The sequence below is a fragment of the Amblyomma maculatum genome, chromosome 2, assembly GCF_055883805.1.
Source record: "Amblyomma maculatum isolate TAMU_Amacu chromosome 2, ASM5588380v1, whole genome shotgun sequence".
In the NCBI taxonomy this organism is placed as follows: Eukaryota; Metazoa; Arthropoda; class Arachnida; order Ixodida; family Ixodidae; genus Amblyomma; species Amblyomma maculatum.
In genome coordinates this window covers 143805677-143831025 of record NC_139345.1, presented here as the reverse complement: position 1 = coordinate 143831025, position 25349 = coordinate 143805677, and the positions used below count along the sequence as shown (strand labels likewise).

The window sequence follows — 25349 nt, the reverse complement described above, 5'->3', positions numbered from 1 at the left end:
TCAGCCAGTCGAACCGCTAGTAGCTGGTGTTCCGGGGTTGGGCTTTTCAGCAAAGCCTCCTAGGCTTCTCTACTATCAATTTTATTTGCCCTGCCTGGGGAATGAAAACACTCCCATATTATATGGTTAAGGGTGCCCCTTTTCCCGCAAATCTTGCAGCTCTCATGTTCAAAATCTCGGAATTAACGATATATTTATTTAAGATCGAATTTGGATAAACATCTGTTTGCAGACGGCTCCATGCCGTCATCTGGTTCCCATCTAGAGTCTTGTCTGGAGGGGGTAGTTTCAAACGCTGCCTTCTATAATACTACGTCACATGATAATACGACAGCAGACGCGCTTCTCTGTTGTAGCCTTCCTCAGGTTGCTCATTTCGACCTGCTCGGCAGTAGAGATCTTGAGCCAGGTTCTGAGCAGCCTCGTTGCCACTAACAGATTCGTGCGCTGGGTTCCAAATCAGATTAATTGTCCTGTCCAATTCTTTTTGTCTTAGAATTCTGAGTTCCATGGGAGATATCCTCCCACTACCAAAATTTTGAATTGCAGTTTTACTGTCGCTCAACACATACATGGCCTTTGTGCCGACGTAAGCAAGAGCTATTGCAACCTCCTTTGTGACATCAATATCATCACTCTTATTCGATAGTGCTGAGATCGAGCCCCCTCCCCCGTCAACCACTACCGCTAAAGTGCCTTCCTCCCTTTTTCCGTCAGCCGCATCTACAAATGCGACCTGCTCCCTCGGCTTCCTTGAATATATGCGTTCCAGAGCCTCAGCCCATTTCTGCCTTCTCTCTTTATTGTATTCCGGGTGCATGTTTCTCGACAATGGGGTGAAAAAAAAAAACTAAAATATACTTACTTGGTGACAGTTTGAGTTGGCCTACTTCACCGTTTCCATTGCCCATGTTGTCGTGGCTCGTGCATGGAGACTGGGAATGGTAACTCTGCTGGCGATTTTACTCATTCTGTTTGTTGTCTGCTTTGTTGTTGGGAAAGTGGGCTTGGGAGAAATGCCCGAACTGCAACCTGCTTGGGCGTTTGATCCAACCTGCTATCAATGGGCTGATGTCGAAATGAATTTGCAGATGTTTGGCAACAAAGACAGCAAGGCCATGGCATTCTGTTCATCCGCTCCAGTGCCCAAGCGCTGTCGCTATGGAAACTGCTGCACTCGGGCAGGCTGCAAGTTCTTCCACGAAAAGGATAAAGGAAAAAGGTGAGGTGCCACAGCATCCTTGCTAATTCCACAGTCCTGCTTTTTTTCGTGCACTCTCTCTTCTTTGACAGAATTGTGTGGTATTTGTGCATTGGTCCACCGCATAGGCCTAGTTTATCTTCAAGGCTCAAAGGACCATAAACACCGAATTTGATGGCATTTTTCTTCTTGTTAATGATGCGTAAGCCATTCCAGTATATCAATCCGCACGCAGTTTTTGTTTACGACCGCTAAATAATTTATAACTGAATTTTCCTTTCTCACCAGTTTCGGTTTTGACAGCAGAGGGATGGCTGTGACGTCACAATCATGTCTTGATGTGTGGCATGTAAAAACAACAATATAATCTCTTTTTCTTTACTTGTAGTGATTCTTGTTCTTGAGGCAGATTGGAGCGATAGTGAATCGAAATGACACAGCAATGATTATATTGCTGTATTTTCATTCCTCGCGAGAGCTAGACTTGACTGTGACGTCATAGTCATTGCTCGGCTGTTAAAACTAAAACCGAAACAGGTGAGAAAAGAAATTAGATTATAATTATTCAGCATTCATAGGCGAATGTGACGTGCTAATTCATATACAGTTATTTCCTAGGCATCATTAGAAATGATAAAAACACGAACCCAAAAATTAGGTGTCTATAATCTTTTAATCCTTGAATTGTTGCAAATGATTTGCACTGTAGCAGAAAGCTGCTGGCTGTAATGATTGCTGTTTCGCATCATCAGGCGGTAAGGCTTTTCAAGAGGGGTAAACTATCATTCTGATGCCTTTCTTATAGTAGTGTGTTTTTTTTTTTTTTCGTTTTCATTTTCGGTTTGATGGTGTAGATCACTTCTTTGTGCTATACTACTGTGGGGTAGTGCATCCACACTGGTGACCGCTTCACTCGCGCACGGTTGCGTAGGTATGTGGCCTCCAAAGTAGACATGGATTCGAGCCACCAGAGCGCCTTCTCGTGGCTCCCCCTGTCCATACGCATCACACTTAACAAAGATGGCACTGTGGACATCTCCCGGGCGGACTGCAAGGTTAGTGGGTCCCAGATTTTCTGGCCTTCTGACTATAAGCCTATGACTTGTAAAGGCATGCTGCAAGGTGGGTTTAATCTTTGAAATAATGCGATGCAAGAGGCAAGGGCCTCTAAACTGTTTTGAGAATATCGTCACGTCATGGTGACAAGGTCGATAACAAATGAAGAGTCCAGGAGTGCACTAAAGGAACTCTTTATTGGGCTGACTTGCGCCCACAAAAGAACTAAGCGATTCAGCAGCGACGATAACAGCAATTGTGCTCGCTGGTCGTCGAACAAAGAATGCCTGTCGAGCCCTCAATTTATAGGCGACAAAGAAATATCTAGATAAAGCCACAACCAGTGACTAGCATAACCTGGAACATTGTAGAAACGCATGAGACTGGCCGGAATCTTCGAGATACAGCTTGACAAAAAAAAATGCTATCGCATCATCTCTCGGGACAACAGGCATAAACAAACATAATACAACATTTTGGGCGAGTTGGTTGCATACATTCATTATTACAGCGCAAAGGCGGCACAGAACAAGAGGAGGACACAACAGCGCTGACTGTCAACTAAATTTTATTCAAGACCAGTAGGGTTTTTATACCGCCTGGCGATCAGAAACGGAAAAAAACAGGAAAACATGCAGGAATAGCAACAAAAACGTGCAAGGGTACAAGAACGGAGGTTAGCCGACACTTGCACATTCTTGTTGCTATTCCTGCATCTTTTCCTGTTTTTTTTTCCGTTTCTGACCGCCAGGCGGTATAAAAACCCTGCTGGTCTCGAATAAAATTTTGTTGACAGTCAGCGCTGTTGTGTCCTCCTCTTGTTCTGTGCCGTCTTTGCGCTGTAATAATGAATGAACATAAACAAACAATACAGAATCGATCCTCACGCTAGATTAACAGAGATAAGGTGGCATGTAAGTGGCTGTCTAAAAAGAACAAGCAAAGATTCAAATTATTTGCGACAGTATAACTCTGCTCAGCTCATTTCAGGTCCAAATTTAGTTTTAACTGAAATGGGTGTGTTCTGAATGCTTTTCATTCCACTGTTCATTTCAATAGCTTTTCCATTTTATTCTTCAAGCTTATTGCAGTATACAAAGTTAAAATGTGAGGAGAACCTAATGAGCTCGGCCCAGGAGCAGTATAATTGTCAAAACTTCTGGACAGCCAGGGTTCATACAAACTCCTTGCATGGGGAAGCACTCTAGTGTTGTTGCTGACTGTTGTATTGCTGGAAATCGGGGTGTGGAAATACTATCAGTGCTTTTGGTTATAAAGTAGTTGGGAATGGAATATGTTTTAAATGTGGGAATATAAACACTGGCAGTTAAATTTAGATCAGAATTTCAGTTTAGGCCAGTTAATTCATACTTCAAACACTATAGAACACCACAGAACAGGAGGCGTTCGAAGAAACACAGTACTAAACAGGATGGTTGCTATCAAGGAGAGAATTAGACAGTGCCCATCCTGTCTTCAGTGTTTCTCTGTCTTCATCTTCTTTATAATGTTTAAAATCAGGGAACAGATTTTTACGGCTCACAAATATTTTGCTCATCATCTTTATTTATTGCCCAAAATTTAAGCAGATTTGGGTGAAGTGGAATTCTAACATGGGTGCAGTTTGCACAAGTGCATGATGAATAAAATCCCAGGATTCATCTGTCCTGACTGTTCTCAGCATGTATGCCTGCACCTTAGCACTAAAATCATTGCTATGCTGACAGTCGCAAGTGAATTTTGGGGGAATTGTGATTTGTCTTTTTTTAAAAATACACAGCGCAACAAACATAGGACAAGCGAGTAGACGGGAACAGCGCTGACTATGCACAGAAGGAGTGGTATACAGAGTGCCGTTTACTTGCGGAAAAGATTACATTAGTCAGTCAGGAAGGTGTCTTAACATAAGGCTAAGAGAACATGAAACCTCCCTAGAAAAAGCCTGTCATCGAACCTGGCACTACACCACAAGGAATGTAGCCAAAAGCCCCCTTTGCACCCTCCTTGCACTCCCCTGTTCAAAGAAACTACAGTGTTGTACAAACACAGAGAGAAATTAACACGGGAATTAAAAGAGGCCTATCTCATTCACAAGAATTCTGACACATGCGTAAGCACCCCATCTGTTATCATTCATCCCCAAGAAATCTCATATCTTGACGAAACTGGTTAAAGTGAAATGTTGTTTTATCTGCGAACATGCGCACTTGGTTGTCAGAGAATTTTTGTATATATTCGTGTTGTTTCAATAAATCATGCAGTTGATAGTCAGCGCTGTTCCCGTCTTCTCGCTTGTCCTATGTTTGTTGCGCTGTGTATTTTTAAAAAATGATGCATCAACTAGCTCAACTCACAGTTCTTTTGTGATTTGTCATTAGTATTGTGCTTGGCGCAGGTCGACGCTTCTGCATCTCAGGAGCCAATCTCCAGCGCTGAGGAAGAGAGTGCTTCCTGTGGAAAAGAGGAAGTGGCCAGGGAAGAGGAGAAGGGGGTGGTAGGAAAGGAGGAAGGAGGAGGAGAAGGGGACTCTGAGATGAAAGGAGGGGACCCCTCCAAGTCTTCGGAAGAGGGAGAAAAAGGAGGAGGTCAGGAAGGGGTCCTCTACGAACTGACATCGGTGGTGTCTGTTGTGAACAACAGCCGGACTAACATTGTGAGCTGCATCAGAGTTGGACCTTCCTACCACCAGCACCACCAGGGAGGACCGGCCACTCAGTGGTACCTGTTCAACGACTTCACCATTGTGCCAATCTCTCCCGTGAGTCAGTTGGCTTGCCGTCTTCTTAGTGGCACGTTTCTGGGGAGAATGTTGCATTTCAAGCATTGATGTCCCGAGGCAACATTTTACATGCTCAGAGTTAAAGGCTGATAAAAGTTGCTGAGACTTACCAATTAGCCAAGAATGTATTTGTATCTGACAAACTAAAGGATGTTGCATGTGTCAGCGAGGGATTGATGGCCTCTAGAGTGTAGGTACTTAGCATTATTGACTATAAATATACATCATTGATTTTAAATATACATCATTGAATATAAATATAGTACTACTGTTCCTTGTGCAGAGCTTGATACTTGCTGGGCTGCCTGCTCTGAGCCTTTTCTTTTTTTTGCGTAGTGTGCTGTGGACTAATCTACTTTGTCCTGTACAACTATCTTATGTCAACCAGCCAAAGTGAATTACCCACACACCATAGAAGAAACAAGCCACAAAAGAACGGGTTAACACCCAACCTGACGTTGTATGCAACGCGTTTTATTTGGTCTCCACTTTTCCCAAAGATATCTGAGGGCACTGGTGCACTGAGAACTTCTTTGCACACAATGTAAATATGATTGAAATTGAAGAATTTGCAACGCACACCGAACTGTTGTTTCAAAATACTATATGTCAACATTTCTAATGGCTGAAGAGCTTGCCCAGCCATGTCTGCTGCTCTTTCCGAAGGCTGTGCTGATGCATGACCCTTCATTTGGACCGAATGAGTGGGAGAGAAAATGAGAAGCAGTAGCAAGGTGATGGATTGTTGTGGTGCTCTCAGAAGCATTGCTGCGGCATGCACCCATGTTTGGCGCCAATCACCTGAGGGTAGACTTGACGACCGGTGTTACTGATCGTGTTTGTGGTCTGCCCACCTTTTTCCAAATGTGTTTTCAATGACAGCTATCCTTGGCGCTCGCTATGGAGGAAGTCTGTCCATCCTAACGGCTCCATCTCAACGCGCTGATGCTGCCAGGAAGTAAACCTTCATAAACAGTAAACACATTTCCACTACGTCACGCGAGAAGTACACAGCCATTTTTAGCATGCTCCACTCATGAGATGCCACCACTTGATCTAGAACAGGGATGCCTCCATACCAGGGCATGAGGCCTCAAATGCCCCAAACCACTCCTGTTTTTCTTTCTTGCTTTCACACCACAAACAGCAAAATTCTTAATTCATTCGGTTTTTTCTTTGATTGAATGATTAGTTGTTCTATATTTATTCAGTTCGCCAGAGCTACATATTCGTGTTCATTCAGTTTTGAAAACGCATTATTTGCACAGCCTTGGTTGCCGCACAAATTTGCTAGAGCACTGTAGTGATCAGCAGAATAGAAAGCCGGGCCAGTTGGTAATGATCAATGTTAAAACGGTGCACATACAAACGAAGACACACCGAAGAAAACAACATGTTCTGGCTTGGACAGGTGCGCTCCTGTCCGTGGGGTTCTGTTCTGCGTGTTTTTGTTTGTATGTACGGCATTTTAGCATGGAGCACTGTAGTGACTGGCATTTTTTTTTATAGCGCTAGGTCTAGGGTTTCCAACTCTATTGAAAAGCCATTGGCTGCAACTGTGCCTAGCCCTGTGACCTCGAAAGAAATAAAATAACTATGGCCTCGACTGGGTTTAGATTCTGCGGCAATGTGTTAGCTTTGTGTGATCTCTGCTACTGATCACACCTCATGTCTAACCTGCCACTCGCTCGTGCTGTGCAATGCATGTCATTTTGTCTTTATCAAATTCCATTGGTGCGCAATGAATCCAAACACACCACTCCTAAGGTGTGTTAAGTGGGCTTAAAATTTTGTAATGCACTTCCAGTAATGTTCCCAGCCAGGTATTTTGGCCACCTTGGCCTGAAGCCTGACCTTGAAACCCTAGCCTCGAACTGAGAGTGAAAGCAAATGCAATGTGTTAGCACACATGCTTCGTATTTGGCCAACCTAGCTAAAAGAACTGCGTTTATTTTTTTTTTCTCTACCCATGTACTAATAAAAAATTCGTGTTTCCCACCTTCATGATGACATATTTTTACAGCATGTCCTGTATTTATGATTTTTGTAGGAGGAAGCAGTGTGGCTCCCTTTGGACTGGAAATTGCCTTGTGTCCTTCACTACACAGTTGCCGACATAGCAACCAAGCATCCTGCATCAGGTGAGAGTCGCCTGCTGCCCTGTTTTCGTCACACATTGACTATGCTTTATTTGAACCACGCGCTTTGTCTGGCTTGTATTGCGGTAGCACTTTTCCTTTACTGCGGTTTTCAGTTCAGTTCATTCGTTCAGTCGTGTCTGACTCTTCGTGACCCTATGGACCATGTCACGCCACGCTTTCCGGTCTCTCACTATCTTCCTAACATCACATAACTTCATCTGCAGTGCCTCGAGGATGCCATCTAACCATCGCGTTAGCTGCCTACCCCTTCTCCGGCGACCCTCAACCTTTCCCAACATTAAATCTTTCTCCAGCGACTCCTCTCTTCTCATCAGATGGCCAAAGTAGTAGCTGAGCTTTAACTTTAGAATTTGACCCTCCAATGAGCACTCAGGGTTTATGGTCGACAATATCGACTGATTTGATCTTCTGGCAGTCCAAGGAACTCTCAGGAGTCTCCGCCAGCACCACTATTCAAACGCGTCAATTCCTCGGCGGTCAGCCTTCACAGTCCAACTCTCGCATCCATACATCACAACTGGAAAGACCATATCACGAGTTATACGGATCTTGGTTGGCAGACTAATGTCTCTGCTCTTTACTAGGCGGTAAAGGCTAACCATGGCTCTCTTTCCCAGAAGCAGGCGTCTCCTAATTTCATGGCTGCAGTCTCCTTCCGGTATAACCCTGGAGCCCAAGAAGAGAAAATCTGTCACAGCTTCCACTTCTTGTTCCTTGATGCTCCAGGCGGTTTTAGTTTGGGATTATACAGACTTGTCAGGCTAGCTGTACGAGAGTCTGGAAGGCTGCTATCAGGAATAGTGTCTGATATGTATGCATTTTTGGCTTTAGATATTAGTATTTATTTTTTTAAAGGAAAGAAAGAGGTAGGGGCTCCATAGAATTGACTTTGAGGGCAAAAAAACAGTTACGTAAGCAAGCTAAACAGCACTCGGAGACTGTGGACATTAGTATTGGGTGAATGTTGATGTGGGTAAATTGTCGCATAATTCATGTTGAAGCTCTCAAGCAAGGCAGTGAGCTAGGCCAGCTAAATTATGTCATGTCAAAGAATCAACATGAAAAAACAGAACCCAAAGTACACAAGATGGCACCTGTTATCTCAACTCATCAATCTATTTAACAGGAGGGCAGTGACTCGATGTCAGAATAAATGTGTGGGAAAACTGATGAACTATTTATTGTGCGGAATCATCTGCAGAAAAGGCACCTCTGGCAGCGGATGTGTTCCAGCAAGACATCTCCCTGGCAGCCAATGGGGGCCGGCGCCATGTCACCTTTACTCCGCTGTCGCCAAATGAGATCCTCAAGCAAGGCGACATTGTTGCCATGGACGCAGAATTCGTCACCTTGAACCAGGTCAGCTACGTGTGCTGTGTTCTCTGTGAAAACGAGGATGTAAAAGAGTACGGGAACGCTCAATAATTCGAGAAACGTAGGCAAGCACGATGCAGTCTTCACAGACATGCAGTCAGATTGATGCTTTATTTTCTTATTCAAGAAAATATTTCCACGAAAATAATTGGACCGATAGCCTTCGAGGCTAGTATCTGGGTCGGCACAAAATATAGCATTAGGCCACCATATAAGTATATAAGTAACATCAAAAAGGGAACAAATTGTCAACACCTAAATAAAAACAAAATGCAAAAAAATAACTCAAGACAACGAAAAACTCTGTTTCCAGTCAAATACAGAGGCAAACATGGGTATTTTTTTAATGATGAAAAATTTTATTACCAGAAAAGTTACATTTGCTGCCAAGAAAAACACAACGGATTGGATGCTTTAAAGCTGTTTATGTCTACTTTGTAGAAGAAGTGGATGGAACACTTTTTGCAATAGTGGCAAGACAGCGAGGGCAGTTGTAATCATGTACTACAAGTTAAAGGTCCACGGAAACGGCCCCCAAGAAACCACTGATAAACGTGTTCAGTGTGTAGAACACATCCTTTTGAGCATTAACGCAAAGTATAACTCCTTGGAACAAAGCCAGCGATTTATTATTAATTTTTAAAAACAGCGTTTTTTGAAATTCACGGGCAGAGGGAATGTCGCTTGGCGGTGTCGCATGGAACTATTTCCTAATCCCGTGACGTCACGGGTCGGTTGACTGGCAAGGCTTGCTAGAAGCTGCCATTCGCTGCGGTCACTGCAACCATGACGTCACGACCACACTTCCGGTAGCTGCGAAAGTCGTCTGCTCGTGCGCTGCTCGAACTCTGTGCGGGCTGTTACAGCTCGCCGCCCTTATCGGTTAGGTGGCCATTGCCCATTAAGTGCAACAACCGAAGCGACGCAGGGATCGGCAGAACGAAGCTGCATTTACAAATATCTTATTTATATAACGTGGTTTCAGGAGTATCGGAGTGTCGTCCGACGAGGCGTCAACAGCACGGTCAAGCACCGCACGATGGCAGCACCTCCTTGACCGCCGTAAACATCGCCGCTGTGGCCCCTCCTCCCGCATACCGTTCGCGAACCACACGACGGCGGATCGTTAGCACCGATGTCCGAAATAAAGCGTGCTAAAATTTGTTGGCGTCTGGAATATTGAGCCGAATATCAAGTATGAAGCCCTCGTGAGGATCGCTGACCAGCAGCAAATTGCTGGTAAGAGCGATAGCCGTGATATATGCTAGTTTCTGCTCAAGCCAGCTGCCGCTGGTGCATTTCGGCTGATCCGATCTGCTCGTACTAGCTCTGCGATTAATGCGTCGGCAGAGTTAATCCTATAATTATTTTACTATGGCAGGATAGGAATCACTATAAGGCAGTTTCATAAGTAGACGATTTACGACAGCGTTGATCATGTTCCAAAGCGTCGACCGTCGCGGCTTCGAAGCGAAACAATAGGCCTAGCGACGACTAGGGATGGTCACGCACAGCGCCGGCGTTCGCCGCGCTTGCACGTTCCACCCCCGCGGTAATTGTGTAACGTACCTCAGCCTGCTCGCGGCATCCCGTGCTGCAAGCGTTGCAAACTCGTGTACTTTCATAGCTAAGGCCGCGTATTTTTTGGCGTTCTGCTCAGCAACAAGCCGTTCAAACGATACTGTAGGCACGACAAGGCTTCAGTACGCAGTCGCTGCGCTGTCGGCCGTAATCGAAGATGTCGGGCAGCACCGTAATCTATATATCGATCTTTAGACGTGATACAGTGGGCAGACCCGCTCGTACGTTTCGCGCACTCGGGCGCCGACGAGTAGCTTCCGTCAACAGACGCCGTCATAACCTCGGTTAACGACGCAAACCGAGGTCGTCAAGCTCGGTTTGCGGTAACCGCGGTTAGTGATGCAACCATGGTTTGGTCCGCCGTGTAACATAGGATAACCACGGGTTCGTGGTTACACTAACCGTCGCTGCACGAACTGGCGAACTCCTCAGGCGTGTGCAAGCGAGGACGGGTTGGCAGAGTACGCCAGCGAGCGAGCGCGCGGAAACCGGAAGTTCGTCGAAGTGACGTATGTCTGGGCGGAGCTTTGAACTTACTTGTATTCTTTGTTTTTTTATGGCTCCCTTCGGCGTACGAGTTGAGAGGGAAAATTGGAAGGGTCATTTTTAATCGCCGATATCTCTGGTGTTGCTGAAGCTAGATCGAAAATTTTTGCGGGAGAATGATGGGTGGTTCAATAACTATCAGTGTTATGGCGTTGTTTACCCTTCTTGGTGACCCCTTTCTGGGGACCTTTAAGAACCTATAGTTTTGGATGGCGTTTTTAGGAAGAAGCAGAGATACGAAGCGATGGAACACGGTCTACCATACGTCCTTCCCACATGTCTGTTGCCAGGATCTCCTGCCTGCGTGGGTGAGAAAAACTTAAAACGCTTTCTTCTTTTACTTCGTAGTTATACCTACAAGAGGGAATGAGTGTGGTGCGTAAACCTGAATCAGAGGTATTCCAAAGCTGCACAAGACATGTCTCTGCCTCGAGGTACACAGGAGAGGCTAAGCCAAAGAAATTGTTGAAGGGCACTTTGTATGCTTATGATTTAATCGTCTGCATGCCGCAGACAGTGTAACGCAATTTTTTTTCTGGGTAAAAATCTATTTCTGCTCCTCCGTCTGGCTTTTGCATTCATGTTTGTCTGGCAGCAAAAAGATGTACAGTCGTGCCTTGTTAATATAGACACTTTGGTTTCCGACCAAAACTGTCCATAAAGCGAGTCGTCCATAATAACGAGTCATGAATAAAAACAAAAAGGGGTTTATTCAGAAAAAAGAATTGTAATTAACGACTGCTTTTGTACATAACGGTGTGTACTGGACTGATAATTTCACAAAACACCGGCAATTTTGAGTGCATTATCCTTGTCATTGTTGTCTTCGAAAAATTGTAGTGCAGTCTGAAGCGACTCGCTTACGATTTACACCCATGATGGTGAGCTTTGTGTTGGTAGAACTTTCGAGCACGAACTCCTCACGGACCGATGAATTAGCGTCTGATTCTCTACTCACCGCCACTTCCAAAATGGCCTCGTCACTGACCAAAGTAGCCGCTAAGTAGCTGCCTGAGATTCTCCTGAGGCGAGGAAACAGCTGAGCTTTCGATACTAGTCCCTCGCGGCTTGGATTGACTGAGATGGCTTTTACCGCTTGTATTCACAGATTTCTTCGCGCCTACTTTCAGCTCTGTTCTTTTGCGTTTAACTCCCGCCATGCCAAAAGCCAGACTCAAGTTGAGGGTTACAGGCTTCTTATGCTTTGCACTTTTTTGCCTAGTTAACCTTTCTGCCTTTCCGTTCTTCTGATTCTTTCTTTTTATGCCTTGTACTGTTTCTGTAAAGAAGCAAGGGAGTCAAGTTGGCAAGCTGCTATGCAGAGGGCTATCGAACATCCCATCTTCTTGACACCGTTTTTATGTGTTCCTATAAATCAAACACTGCAAGCTGAAGTACAGTTTAGAACGACGGCTAGCCGACTACCAAGAACTCAGACCTTGTCAAGGCCGCATCGTTGACTCAAAGCGAAGCCGACAAGCGGACCGCCTGTTGTGCAAACTGTGGCAGTTCGGCAGCGCAACAGGGACGAAAACCAGGAGCATGAGAGGGAAGCGCGTCCAGGACGGGGCGCCCGGTCCCGGTTGCGTGTTCGTACGTCGCCTTTCTTTTGTCCCTCTACTTTGTGAGTGTGTCTTAACTCTCACCGAAAAGCGTTAACGGCTTCATGGAACACACACTGCGCTTTGGGAAAGAAAACTTCAGTTCCCACCGCCACTGTAGGCACTTGTCTTTCTTCCTGTCATTTCTTTCTTACGCTTTTACCGGTCTCTCTGTTCACGTTCAGCAGAATTTATTGCAACCACATGTTGCTGTTTTCCCGACTGCGGCGGCACTTCCGCTGTACCCAGAAATCTCCTGGTTCCCCGCTTTCGGGGTCTTTCTTACGCTGACCCTCGGTTTGCTGTGTACGTTCTCCCCCCGCCCCTCCCCCTTCCCTTAGAACGGCGACACACCCGCTTTGGTTCTTTCCAACCCCACAGGACACGTTCAGGCATCCCGCCGTATCGGCTGTCGCGTAGGTTCGCGGGTGGTGCGCCCTTCTTTAACTTACGTTCGGACTCCTCTGCTTTTTTTCAAGCACTGTCCATATTAACGAGACAAAAATACATGGGCCCAAGTGGGGCGCGTGCATTCTTCCCCTGTCCATTGTCCAGACAGCGAGTTTCCATATTAACGAGGTATAAACACATTGAAAAGGTTTCGTCCCCAGAAAAACTGTCCATAATTCGGATCGTCCATATTAACGGGGGTCATATTAACGGGGCACGACTGTATTTGTATTTCTAGCGAAAGTGGATTTCAAAATGCAGCTTTTTTTTTTCTTGCCACTAAAATCAAATTCGTAGTGCAAAGACTCAACAGGTCTTGACAATCACTGTTTAGTCTCGGACGATCTGCACCACAGAAAATTTCGACCATTACCTACTGGGTGTGATGAGTTATCAGTGCTAATTGATCACTTGTTGGTTATACTGGATGCCACGTATGTGATCCTAATAATGCAGGTCAAAAATATTGATGCTAGGCTACCACGAATGTCCGTGTACTCAGCAGATCGGAATAGCATGACCTTACTAGAGTTATCTGTTGTCCTTCCATTTTCTATAAGTCGGTACATATACCTGCAACAGAATTTTTTTTTACCATGTGAAAAAGGCGCTAATTATTTAAGGAAGCTTGCCATTACTGTTGTTTTCTTGTCTTCATCATTTTAGCATTGATTTTAAATATTTTGGCAATAATGTTGTGGCCAAGTGCTTGAGAAAATCATCATATGAAATCAGATTTTAAGCACTTTATTGCAGTAGTACTGCTGTAATATATTGGAAGAAACGCTGTGACTACATTTACATTATAGTACCACTGTGTTGCCGTAATACCTGCATGGTATAAAACTTGCTTTCTCTATACTTGTGGCTACTTTTCTGCAATAGTGCCAGTTTTTGCAAGGCAACCAGTGGCTACAACATTTCTACTGTTCCACACCTCTGCCTGCATAAGCTACTCCCTAAAACGTTAAACGTGCATATATGTCTGAATAAGGAGGCTCAAGGGTTTGGACAGTACCCACATTGCAGGTAATAAAATGACCTCCAGAGGCAGCCTGCTTTCAGGGCGAGTGTGCTAAACAGCTTCGCGACATATTTTGTTGCCGCATGCATGGCTGCTTTGAGCTTCTAGCTCTGTTACAGTGTTGCGTAATGCAGTTCTTCAGTCAGCTCTTATAAATTGTTATTCTCGATCAGCTACTTCTACCTGCTTGCTTATACTTGTCATGCAGTTCTTTCACGGTGATATTCCATGTTTTCAGACAGGGTCCTCTTGAGGGGATCCCTTTTATTGACGACTACATTGCCACTCAGGAACAGGTGAGCACTTTTATTGCTGCTGTATTAAGAGGTGATCGACTGGGTTCTCTGACTATGTTGACTACTGCACGTAGCCAGAACAAGCCCCATCAACATGTAGACAGAGCAGACTATCATGAATGTTCCCCAACATGGCCATCGTCTTGTACCGAGCAATGGCCTTATGCAGCATGTGCTTGTGCTGGCCAAGTGAAATTACGGTTTTTCCTTCTCTTCCTAAAGTTATTGTTTTAAAATTATTTTGTAAAAGGACTGTAATCTGGAGCGAAATTTCAGTAGGAACAACCACCGCTTTTGGTGTTCGGAGGGAAAAACATACTCGATGCCCCTAACTTTCTTCAGAAAAACAAATGCTTGCTTCCTCTCAGAGCAAAAATCTGCGAAATTCCGCTGGAGGCACCAAATAGTGCTTCTGAATGCAACTTGCGTTATATTTAGAATTTTGGAAATGTTTTTTCTTTTTTTTTTTAGCTTTTCAGTGTAGCTAAAGCAAACTTTGTCGTCATAGTAGTACTAATAGCTGCTAGGAGAAAACGTTTCATTGGACTTGGGCCAAAGCATGGCACGCGAGTATGAAGGAAAAGGTGCCTAAGGATATAGAAAGAAGGCAGTGTGGGATGTTAAGAAAGAGACAAAGCAGTGAAAAGAGGTGAGTAGAATTGGGAAGTCAAAGGAGGGCAAATTGTCTCAGGACTCAATAGCTGGAAACATGGAATTTTGAGGAGCTAGAATCCTTAAGCATACCTAACTTTGTGTCTCTAGCAGAAAGTGCATGTTGTTCTGTATATAATCTATTTACTTTTTATTGTATTTATCTTTGCACACAACTTGCAGCACTGTGCAGTTGACAGTTCGGAAACACGTTTTTGGGCTAAGCAGCTCCTCTTTATTTGATATGCATTTTTTCCTATTGAAGTTTCATTTGTGACCCCTTGGGATTATTTTTTTTTTATCACTTTATATACAAGGTTAGGAAGAAAAATACATTTTTGAAGCTCCTGAATATTTGCTAACATGCCTTTAACTAACATAACTGAGGTCCAAGGAAGGATGGACTAGTGAGCTGAGCTTGTTTCTGGTGTGCGTGCTTTGTTTTCTTTCATATGAATTGATGCTAGCAGAGTCCTGTTTCGCGTTAGCCTGCTCACTTAGAATTGGTGGCAGAAGTTGCTGTCCTTACTTGTTACGAGATGTATGCAGATCAGTAATATTAGTAATATTAAGCAGCGTGCAGTTTTCAAACTAATAGCAGAAGCGGCTAAATACTTGTATTGGAGTCACCAGATTAATTTTTCTCTTGTCCGCCGGGGTGGTGTACTGGTTACGGCCCTCAACTACTGTTCCCAAGGATGCGGAATCGAATCCCGGCCTCAGCGGCCGCTTTTCGGTGGAGACAAAAAGCAAGGTTTCCGTGTGCTGTGCGATGTCAGTGCACGTTAAAGAAACCCAGGTGGTCTAAATTTCCGGAGTCCTCCGCTACGGCATCTCTCATAGCCTGAGTCACTTTGGGACCCCACAAACCAAACCAAACTAATTTTCTCTTATGTGGCTGTACTTTTTTTCATGCTTATTTCACTTTTATTACTGCTTGGAAGCGTCATAGCACATAAAACAACTGACAGTGGTGTGTCAAATAACCTGGGTTCCCATGACTTATTCTTGGTGGCTTTAGTTAGCTTGCCATATATGGTGCCTTTATGGTACAGTGGTTAATGTTGCCTGTCCTTACCATAACTTTATCGGTGGAGGAGAGAAAAAAAGACGGGGCATTTATTCCTTTTCAACTATATGTATTTCCTCTTTGCTCTTCTTGCACTGCAAATCTAACAAGAGCCATGGTTACAACGCAAGCCCTAATGGAAACTGTCTCTTATTGTGATGGGCAATACCAATGTATAGTACTTCATTCTCTTAGCTACTCTATCATGTGTGCCCCCAGGTGGTGGACTACCTGACCCAGTTCTCAGGCATTCAGCCTGGAGACCTGGATGTGACGATCTCATCTAAGCATCTGACCACACTCAAAGCGACGTATCGCAAGCTGCGCTACCTCATGGATGAAGGGGTCATTTTTATTGGCCATGGCCTCAAGAATGACTTCCGAGTCATCAACCTTGTGGTAAGTGGTCTGAGATGACTTTTGCTTTGCAACATTCCCCTCTCGGTGATAAAATATGATTGATGAGGACTTACCGCTGACTTTGATACAGTTTGTCTCTACCCTTATTCAACAATATCAGCTGCATTTGTTGCTGGAGGTATAGTAGGAAGCCCATTATGCTGTGAAGATTTTTCACAGGTTTTAAAAGGGCACATGTTAGTCTGAGGCAAGCCCACATGAATTTGCTGATTGTGGAATGATTAAAGCAAGAAGCCAAAAATAAGACATTCCCTCTCAATTTTAAGGTATCTTATTGTTATCTGTACACTATAAAATAAAATATTCAGTACTGACCACAAGTGCCGTTAGTGTTATGAAAGCAAATACTTATGCTTGGGCGATAGATGCAGAGAATGTTTTTTTTATTTTTCTTGCTTATGCTGCGAGAAAAAGTCAAGAAAAAAAACTTCAGTCTGTCTCATTGTAAAAGGCTTATCGGAAGCGTGAAATCCCTGTCTGCTTGGCGTCTGCCCCCTGATGCTCACTGTGACACTACGAGACTATGCAGCAGTTGTTGCCAGAGCAATAGTTTGCTTCTGTCCTAGAGAATATGCCTTGTCAGTTTGTATATCCTGCTGCTACTGTCACTTGAAATTCAACCACATTATATCTCGGTTGCACAGCCCTCGCCAAAGGCTCGTTTTGCGGCAAAGGCACCTAATTTCATTAATGTTGCAAAACCAGAATGGAGGTCTGGCTAAGTGGCACAGTTTATATCAAAGATGGAAGTTATGAAACATTTAAAAGCTCTTCTTTTGGTGCATAAGCTGACACAAGTAACAAATGTAAAGGTTCAGCTACCTTAAACCAAGTTTAACGAGTGTTACCCTTTGGCTGCAGCCGCAGTCGCTGCTGCCATTTTGATCTTGGCTCGCTTCCGCGCTTGGCAAGGTTATCAGAAGCAGGCTTGTCTAGCTTGTCGTTGTTCAATGGTCTCGGCAGCCTGTTTGGCACAGCTGCGGTCTCCGTCTTTAGCGAGATGGCATACGTGTATGGCGAATTTACCTAGGTTAAGTGAAAGAGCAGCGCTAATTAAACTTCATTAAGACGACATTCAGTGAACAACGCGAGAGTGTTTGGATGTGAAAGCTTTATTACGCTACCTCGGGCAGCCGTCACAGACCTTGGAAGTTTTCACCTTCAAGTGACCTTGACAGATACTGCGCTTTTCCTTATAAACCAATTTACAATGGAAGCGAAAGCTCCTCTATGCTAGGTATAAAAGGTCTTTGTGTAACACCAAATTTGGCCTCCAAGTGACCTTGACCTAATTAAGTGTAGGTGTCCACGATTTCGTGGTGGGGAGTCAGGCCACACTGGGATGGTGCAGTGGTGAGAGGCCCAACTACTGTGCCGGAGTACCCTAGTTCCATCCCGATCGCTGGCGGCTGGGAAGGGCTGTGGGATCCCCAGATGGCCCTCCACCACAGCCCCCTTTCTCTCTTTCTGCTTTCACTCCCACCTTCCTCCCATTCCTTCTGGTGTCTACAGAACAAGTGTGGTGGATACTGTGCCTTTTCTTTCCTGTGAACCAATTACAGTCAAACCCGGATATATCGAACTCAAAGGGGATCGCGAAATAGTTCGATATATCGATAATTCAATATATAGAAATCGGCTTGTGATGGTACTTATGATGCGAAAAAACGATACCGTATTTATCGCGTAATCAACCCACTCGCATAATGAACCCACCCTCCACTTTTGCACCCGAGAATTCGAAAAAAAAAAAAAAGCGTTAAGGCCAGCTCGCTCACATGCAAGCGACTGAGCGATCTTAGCGACGAGTGGCAGCGACAGAGCGAAAATTTTCAAACTTGTTGGAACTGCATCCCTCTCGCCGCTCGAGCCACCGCGGCAGCTCAAAACAAGGTTTCTGTGTCGCCGCGGCGGCAGACATCGCGAGCATTTTCGCTTGCATGTCGATGGCGCGCGTTAGTTCGTTTCGGTCGTCTCATCCACAGCGTATTGGCAGCGTGCCAAGATGCTGCGCAGCGATAACGTCAGGGCGCGTTATCTTTTTATAGCTCCTGCGGTGGCGGGGAGCGAACTTGGCAGAGTGCCCGTGATGGCTTGATTGCGCAAGCTTGGTTCGATTTATCACGCCGCGCTTGGGGCGGGCGTCATGATCGCAGCAGCTGACCGCGGGCTTTCGCTGATTCATACATGCAAGGATAAACGATTAAAAAATAATAATAAAAATAAAAATAAAACATCACATTAAGTACGTCTTGTACACTTGTACACTATATATGCACTTTTTGCACCAGCCGACGATTGAAGCGCGCATGGTCATGATTGAAGTATATAATCAGCATGCATCGCACCGCATGCGTGTGTATACTTCTTTTGAGTAGGCGTAACAGTTACTTTGGAAAACTCGATTATGTTCTTGTTGACAAGTGCTGTTTATTACAATGCACAGACCAAAAGCATCGCGGCTGAATAATGGCAAGCTTCGTTGTCATGTGCTATTTGAAAATTTGTCAAGTTAACCGGGACGTTGGTGTCGGCTGACGCGATGTTATACACAGCCGACCGCAGCTTATTGGCGACGCCAAGGCTAGCAGACGGCCCGGCCTGCACTCTACCATTCGTTTGGAAGTAGTTGGTGCCGATGCTGCACCTGAACTGCTGGAACTGGCGCTGCACACTCAGAACTTAACGTAACTGGTGCAAAGAGTGCAGCTGAATCGAACAGACCTAGTATTTAATGCCTTTCATGCTTAACGCTCTTTGTAGGCATTTAGTACGCAGATGTGTCTAATTGCGGCATGCGCTCAAATTTAAGGAACCACTGCACAGAGTAGCTTGGAAAAAGGAATACTCAGCGGCTGTTGAGAGCACTTCACTTACCTCGCAAAGTCTGGTTTATGACATTGCATTAAAATTAGCCCGGCCAATTCTGTACAGCCAAATCTTCCTCCGGCTCACGTCATTTTTCGATGACGGGATAGCGAAGAACCGCTTTCCACTGCTGTGATGGTCTTTGCACCTGAAGGCACTGCAGCCCGTCATGGCGTACAGATAGATTGCTTGAAGTTAGGTGACTGACACACGTACCCAGCAAAACAAAAGCGGTGTTCTTCACAGCAAGTAAAAGCGAAGTTTCCCCAATGACGCCTACCGAGCCTACGGTGCACAATTGGAGCTGGCAATATGGCGTCCACGGCCACAAAAAGCACGGGTTTAAAGAACTTTTGCATGCGAAACTATCGACCAAAGGGAAGAGGCAACGGGTGCAGGAGAGTGAGAGGCGGTGCTCTCCAAAAGTTGTCGTTACTTTAAAGATTTCCAGGGGCTTTATCTTGACCTGGTTAGGTGTAGACGTCCACAATTCCATGGCATCCACTCAAAAGTATAAGGCTCCTTGCTTTCTCCAAAACCTAATTTAAATAAAAATTTGGAAGAAACCAGGGATTGAATAGCGGGTATTAAAGAGGCTATCGCTGCAATGCTCACAGCTTTCACTCTATCACAAGATTCAAGCCATGCTTAAACCCCCACAATTTTTTCAGTTGGAACTTGGTGAAGACAACAATGTTTACTGTACCATGCTTGAGATTTGCAGTTTTAGATGAGGTGTGTCGGCTGTGGCGATAACACAGTGCTTTCATGCCTGGGCACGATGATGCTGCACAACGCAAGATGAAATCCACTGTGGTGCACGAGTATGTGGCGCCATCTGTGGAACGTATGGGGTACTACGTCCAAGAATGATGTGGAATAACGCGAAACTCTCAAATGAACTCAATAGAGCTAACGCCCTAAATATTCAATATTGAGGTCAAGTATTTTATTCACCTGTTGAGCATAGAAATTTATTTCTGCAACTTCCTCTGCAGAGGGTTGCTGATAGCTTCTCTGGTGGCGATGTTTCGCCATGATTTTTGATGAACAAGACATTTGTAATTCTCTAATGCTTAGGAAGTTTGAATAAGCGTTTTTCGAAAAAAATGCAAGTGATGTTAGTAAACTACTATTCTTGTTTTAAGTTTCAAGTATGCATCTGTGCTATTCAATGCCCACATTTATGAATTTGTAGCTTACCGTAAGCATGCTATGCGATTATTACTGCACAGAGCTCATATGCAAAGTTTGATATCGCGATTTTCCCAGAAGCCAGTTCTTTCATGTAAAAATGTTTGAAATCACCGCAAGCAAGGTGTGTAAAGAAAAAGGTGATGCGACCGTGCGATTTCTGACAAGCTTTCAAAGCTGCATCTTCCATTTTATGATAACTTTTATAGTAAAAATGGGAAGACACTAGTTAACGACAAATTGCTTTTTATCCCTAGACTATGTTCCAGTTTGTTCATGTCCTTTGAGTCTACCTTCCCACAACTTGGACTAGCTACACAGAATAGAATGAAGGCTGATTGTTGCCAATTAGCGACATACCAATTTCTTACACTTCTAAGGTTGTAACAAATTTTTTGATATTGGGTTTTTAATGTGTGTACATTATCTGTCATAGTTAGTAGTAAGTGATAATTTATTTGATTCCTCCATAATTTGGACATTAAAGGCTTAAATTGCATGCAGCAAAAAGTGTAGCTGTCAAGTATTTCTCATGTTCTTTGCATTCCGCTTGTTTCAAACAGGTGCCTGCTGACCAGGTTATTGACACTGTGCTTCTCTTTCAACTGCCAAACAAGAGAATGGTGTCTCTGCGTTTCCTCGCTTGGCATTTCTTGGGTGAGTGCAGTGAAAAAAAAATATGCTGTTAAACTGATTATAGTGTGAAAGCACGGGCTTTTTTTTTCGTCTATGACTTGTTTAACTCACAGTTTCTGTATATTTTTTTTTTTTTTTACACGACACTTACCTGATACAAACTTTCTTGGCTATGAGCCTGGTGTGCTGCAGTTTAAACTGTACACGTGGTGCCATCTGGGAGCTGCAGTGTCCGATAGCAGAGTTTTAACTGTGGCCTCCCTGATTAGCTCCAGTCCAACAGCGCGGTTGATCTCAGAGAGGGCCACGGGTATAACCATATTTGTGGCGCCATTTGGGAGCCGCGTCATTAAATGGCAGAGTTTTACCATTGCTTAAACTTGGGTTTAATGAGCAAAAGCACCTGCCATGGTGGCTCAGTGGTTAAGATAGTTTGAACCCAACCATTTCCAATCCACTCCAGTCCTTTCTTCTTTTTTTCTGTAGTGCATTAAGAGGTCATGGTCAGTCATAGACTCCATCACTCTCTCTGTTGGCTGGTGAACTTGAAAGACCTGTCAAGGGAGACTCGTGCTTTGGAGCCGCTATATCTGACAGAATTGCTCGCGCGAGGCCCACTTGGTTCTGACCTCACTAAACTGCTTAGCCAATCAGAGTGATGGTACAAACAAGATCGGACAAAGTTCTTTGTCGATGTTGGGGAGCGTATAAGTGTTTTCACATTAGAAACTTTTTACTTCATTTTGTATGCCATTTTGTTGAAGCACATACATGGCTCTTAACAAACTCCACTCACTGAAGGTTTGTTTTTATACAGCCTGATGGTCAATACAATTTCTCATTGACTATGCACATATCTTATATGCTGTGGGCGTAGTGCTCTTTGGTTTTGAATAGAATAGCTTCTGAACAGTGCATTGCATTGATTTGTGACCCTTTTCGTTACAGTTGTAACATAGGTGTGTGTTTGTAAGATCAGACAGAAATGTGTCTGTGGGATTTTAATGTTGGGACATATGCTGGCAGTTTTTTTGTATGTATGAACATTTGAGGAAAATTACTGGGAATGGAGTATCCCACATTCACAGCTAGCCACATTCATAGCCACGGGCATTGAGAAGCTGGCTTCTCTTTGATGCTTGGGAGTGTGGTGATAAAGCTATTTCCAAGGGCGCCGTTTTATCGATTTCGGTATTTATTTGCCTCTGCCTGTTGGCCTTGCATGTGGGCAGGGCGGCATTTTGTTATTTACTTTTCTATTATTCCCTAATTATTTCTGGCTTTGCTAGTACTCCATTGCATGTCTGTTGCTCTGAGATCAAGGCTTTTGATGAGGGTGCTTTGAAAGTGGTTTGGGCCAGATTAAAGAGACTCCTCAAAAATGGAGTGGCAGAAGTGACAGGCAGCGCTATTTGCCAACTGCTGTCCAGGGTTGAAGATCCAGTCCAAGATGCACGACTCCATCGAGGATGCCAAGACAGCACTGCGCCTGTACCGCAAGTACCAGCAGCTGGAGAGGGAAGGGCGGGTGACCGAGGCCCTGAAGGAGATGTACGAGGCTGGCCGCAAGTCGTCGTGGAAGGTGCCCGGCGCTGACGAAGAATGACAGTGCGACCACCTCTGGGCCGCATTGGACGGCTGCTGGCCCAGCCTCGACTCCCAGTGAAGTCAGAAGGGAGCAGGGGATCTCCAGCTCTGTTGCCTGGAGAGAATGCAGATGTCTGTCCCTCTGGGCTGTCACAGAGTGGAGCTACATAAGCTCCGCAGCTAAGCGCACAGCAGCCCAGAATGTGATTCACAGCATATGAGCGCTTGCCAAAGGGCTACTTACAAATTGGAGATTGGTGCCAATCACCGTTACACATTGAAGTGACAAGGGAGGGCTCTGCCTTAAATCTAAATGCTTGGCACTGCTGTTGTATCTTGCCGCTATTTTTGTGCCTTCCTTTCATATTTGTTCATGGCATGAAAGCATAGCGTATGATGAAACATGCCATAGTCCCATAACTGCCTTGTTGCTTTCACAGAAGCTGAACAAGTTGTAGGCAAACATCAAAGAGGCAGTAGGTGCGCAAGTATCTAGGCACATGCACAGTGGCAGATGAAAGGGACAGCCCTGTCATTTGAAGGCTTTGTTTTGAAGTCTTTTAGATGTCTTTAGCACAAGTGTAACTGACCTTCTCTGGAGGAAAGCTGTATAGTCTTTGAAAGTTTTTATGACTGGCTATTGAACTACAAAAGCTTCCAGCATTAGGAAATATGCACTGGATGAAATACTTATTTGGCATCGATACAGGAGTTCTATTGCTTTTGGAGTGCAGAAAGATGATGTGGGTGTCTTTTTCTAGGCAGTGCGGATGGCTTACTGGCCTGAAGCATTTCTGCAGTTCCTAGATTTACAGGAAAAAGAGTACTGGGAAAAGTATTTTATAGGGACTAACCGAAGTTTGCCTTGACCTGTTGCACAATGCTTGGCAAACCTTTCTCGTGCTCTAAAAAGCACATTGTCTGCAGTGCAGTTTTACTATCGCACATCGAGTTGTATTTCTCTAACTAGTTCATGCTGCTCTTAAACTGGTACCTACAGCTGCAGGACATGTTTTGCTCAGCAAGGTTACCGATAATTTTTTAACTATTTTTGGATTTGTGGTTCACATTGCAGTTCTTATATGCGGAACCATATTGACCAGGATATATCTGAACAGAATTTCACAATGTTTAAAGTTTAAACATGCATAATGGTTATGGGATCTTTGGGGAGAAAAGCTGGTTCAACAAATTCAACAAGGAAATCACCCTTTTTCTTTTTTATGGGTTCTCATGGCATATTAGATGGAAGTACCTACTATATAGTAAGGGTTTTACGAGAATTAGCTCGGTGGATTTACCTTTCAGTATAGCAATGAGAACATTTGTCAGACATTTTAGTAAGAAAGTGCATAGCGTAGAAGTAGCACAGAGATCACAGGTTATAAATCTGTTTAGCTTTTCAGACATCTTTTCCTCTTTTAGTGTATTCTATTCCTTTGCATCTAGGAAAATTGTTCTGAATGCTGCTAGAGTTATCTTTCATGATATTTTTTAAGAGAGAAAGGAGTGTCAGGATGTTTAATTGGTACTAATAGACAAGTTGACTTTACCACCGGTCCATCAGTGTTGGCGTTAATTGTGTTTCAGTAGCCTGGAGTGTTCTTATATTAGCAGCTTTTTGTGGAAAGCTTGCATCTTTTCTACATTTAAATCTAATTTAGCTTTCAAGTAAACAGTCCTTTGCTTTACCATTTATTAACGTGATAGTGCAAATGGGCCTGTTCTGCAGAAAATCTGGCATTACAAGCAAAAAATTATGGGCATGCATGCCACTGTGGCAGGTGATGGCAGGTTGCATAGTCAGGTTGGCAGGTTGTGGGACAGGAGGCCACCACGTGACATAGCATTCGCTGCCAACTCTGTTTCTCATTTGAGGTGGCTGGGAGAGATGGAAATCTAATCCTACAGAACCCTTGGGCTATAGGAAGACATGCTAGTTGTAGACTATGCGGGCACATCCGTACGGCTTGGTTAAAGCTGGGCTTTATAGGTGCTACCTGTGTCAGGTGCCCGTTCACACAATTGGGTAGCTTATGACTGCATGCCGATGAATATATGCGAGTCAGCAGAGGTACAGATTAAGAAATTAGTGATTAAGCGAGTTTTAAAAGTGCATATTAGCGAACTAGGATTACAAACATGACCCGCAAACTGGCGCCAATAACACTATCGCACCATACCCGTAAATTAAGTGCTCAAGTGTTCCCCCCCCCCCTCTTTTTTTTTTTTTGTAGACAATAATATTGGTTGGCATACATTGCATTGCCAACAGCAGTTCTTATTTATCTTGCCAAGTAGCTGAGCATGTCTCTCTATGCTGACTTTTCTTGTTAACTTATCCACAGTTGAAAAAGTGAAGGCAAAAAGCATGCTTGTTTGCTTTTGCCAAATGGTGCTGTTTGTGCTTCAAATGCTTTCTGTATTTTGCTGGTGATGTGCTTTTATTTTTGTGGAGGCGTACTCAGGTAAATGGTCTTTGAACTTGCTTTTTTCTTTTTTTTTTTCGTTTTGTAAGTATTCATAAGCTCAAAATATTGCCCGATTTTTCTCGAGCCTTGTTACAGTTTAGCTCGGATATATCAAACCCTAATATTTCGAATTATTAGATGTATTGAATGCACAGATAAGCCCCTTGAAGATCCTGTGTGTAGACGTATTGGACAGTTGCCCCGAACATCAAACTGCAATTCTACTGCTTAGTCGATGTACCGAACTGTGGCGCTTCTGCATTTTCATCACATTTAGTGTGCAGCATTGGCCAACCGCTGGCTGCGCTATCGCTATAAAATCGCGAGACAAGATGAACGGGGGGGGGGGGGAAGGGGGGGGGGGGGGGGGGGGGGCTTGGCAT

The 25349-nt window shown here is 44.3% G+C and overlaps 1 protein-coding gene across 3 annotated transcripts in view; it reads left to right on the top strand.

Moving 5' to 3' along the window:
* Window positions 1-25016, top strand: part of PAN2 (PAN2-PAN3 deadenylation complex catalytic subunit PAN2) — a 78206-nt gene extending 53190 nt beyond the window's left edge. For all 3 annotated transcript variants that reach the window (XM_084595369.1, XM_084595368.1, XM_084595370.1), the window contains 10 exons: window positions 1092-1222; window positions 2133-2256; window positions 4653-5015; window positions 7087-7177; window positions 8400-8557; window positions 10922-11007; window positions 14013-14070; window positions 16010-16189; window positions 20836-20929; window positions 22339-25016. In XM_084595369.1, the coding sequence (XP_084451495.1) occupies window positions 1092-1222; window positions 2133-2256; window positions 4653-5015; window positions 7087-7177; window positions 8400-8557; window positions 10922-11007; window positions 14013-14070; window positions 16010-16189; window positions 20836-20929; window positions 22339-22514 (1461 nt within the window). In that variant the 3' untranslated portion in view covers window positions 22515-25016. The remainder of the gene's footprint in view (window positions 1-1091; window positions 1223-2132; window positions 2257-4652; window positions 5016-7086; window positions 7178-8399; window positions 8558-10921; window positions 11008-14012; window positions 14071-16009; window positions 16190-20835; window positions 20930-22338) is intronic.
* The last annotated feature ends 333 nt before the right edge of the window (window positions 25017-25349 follow it).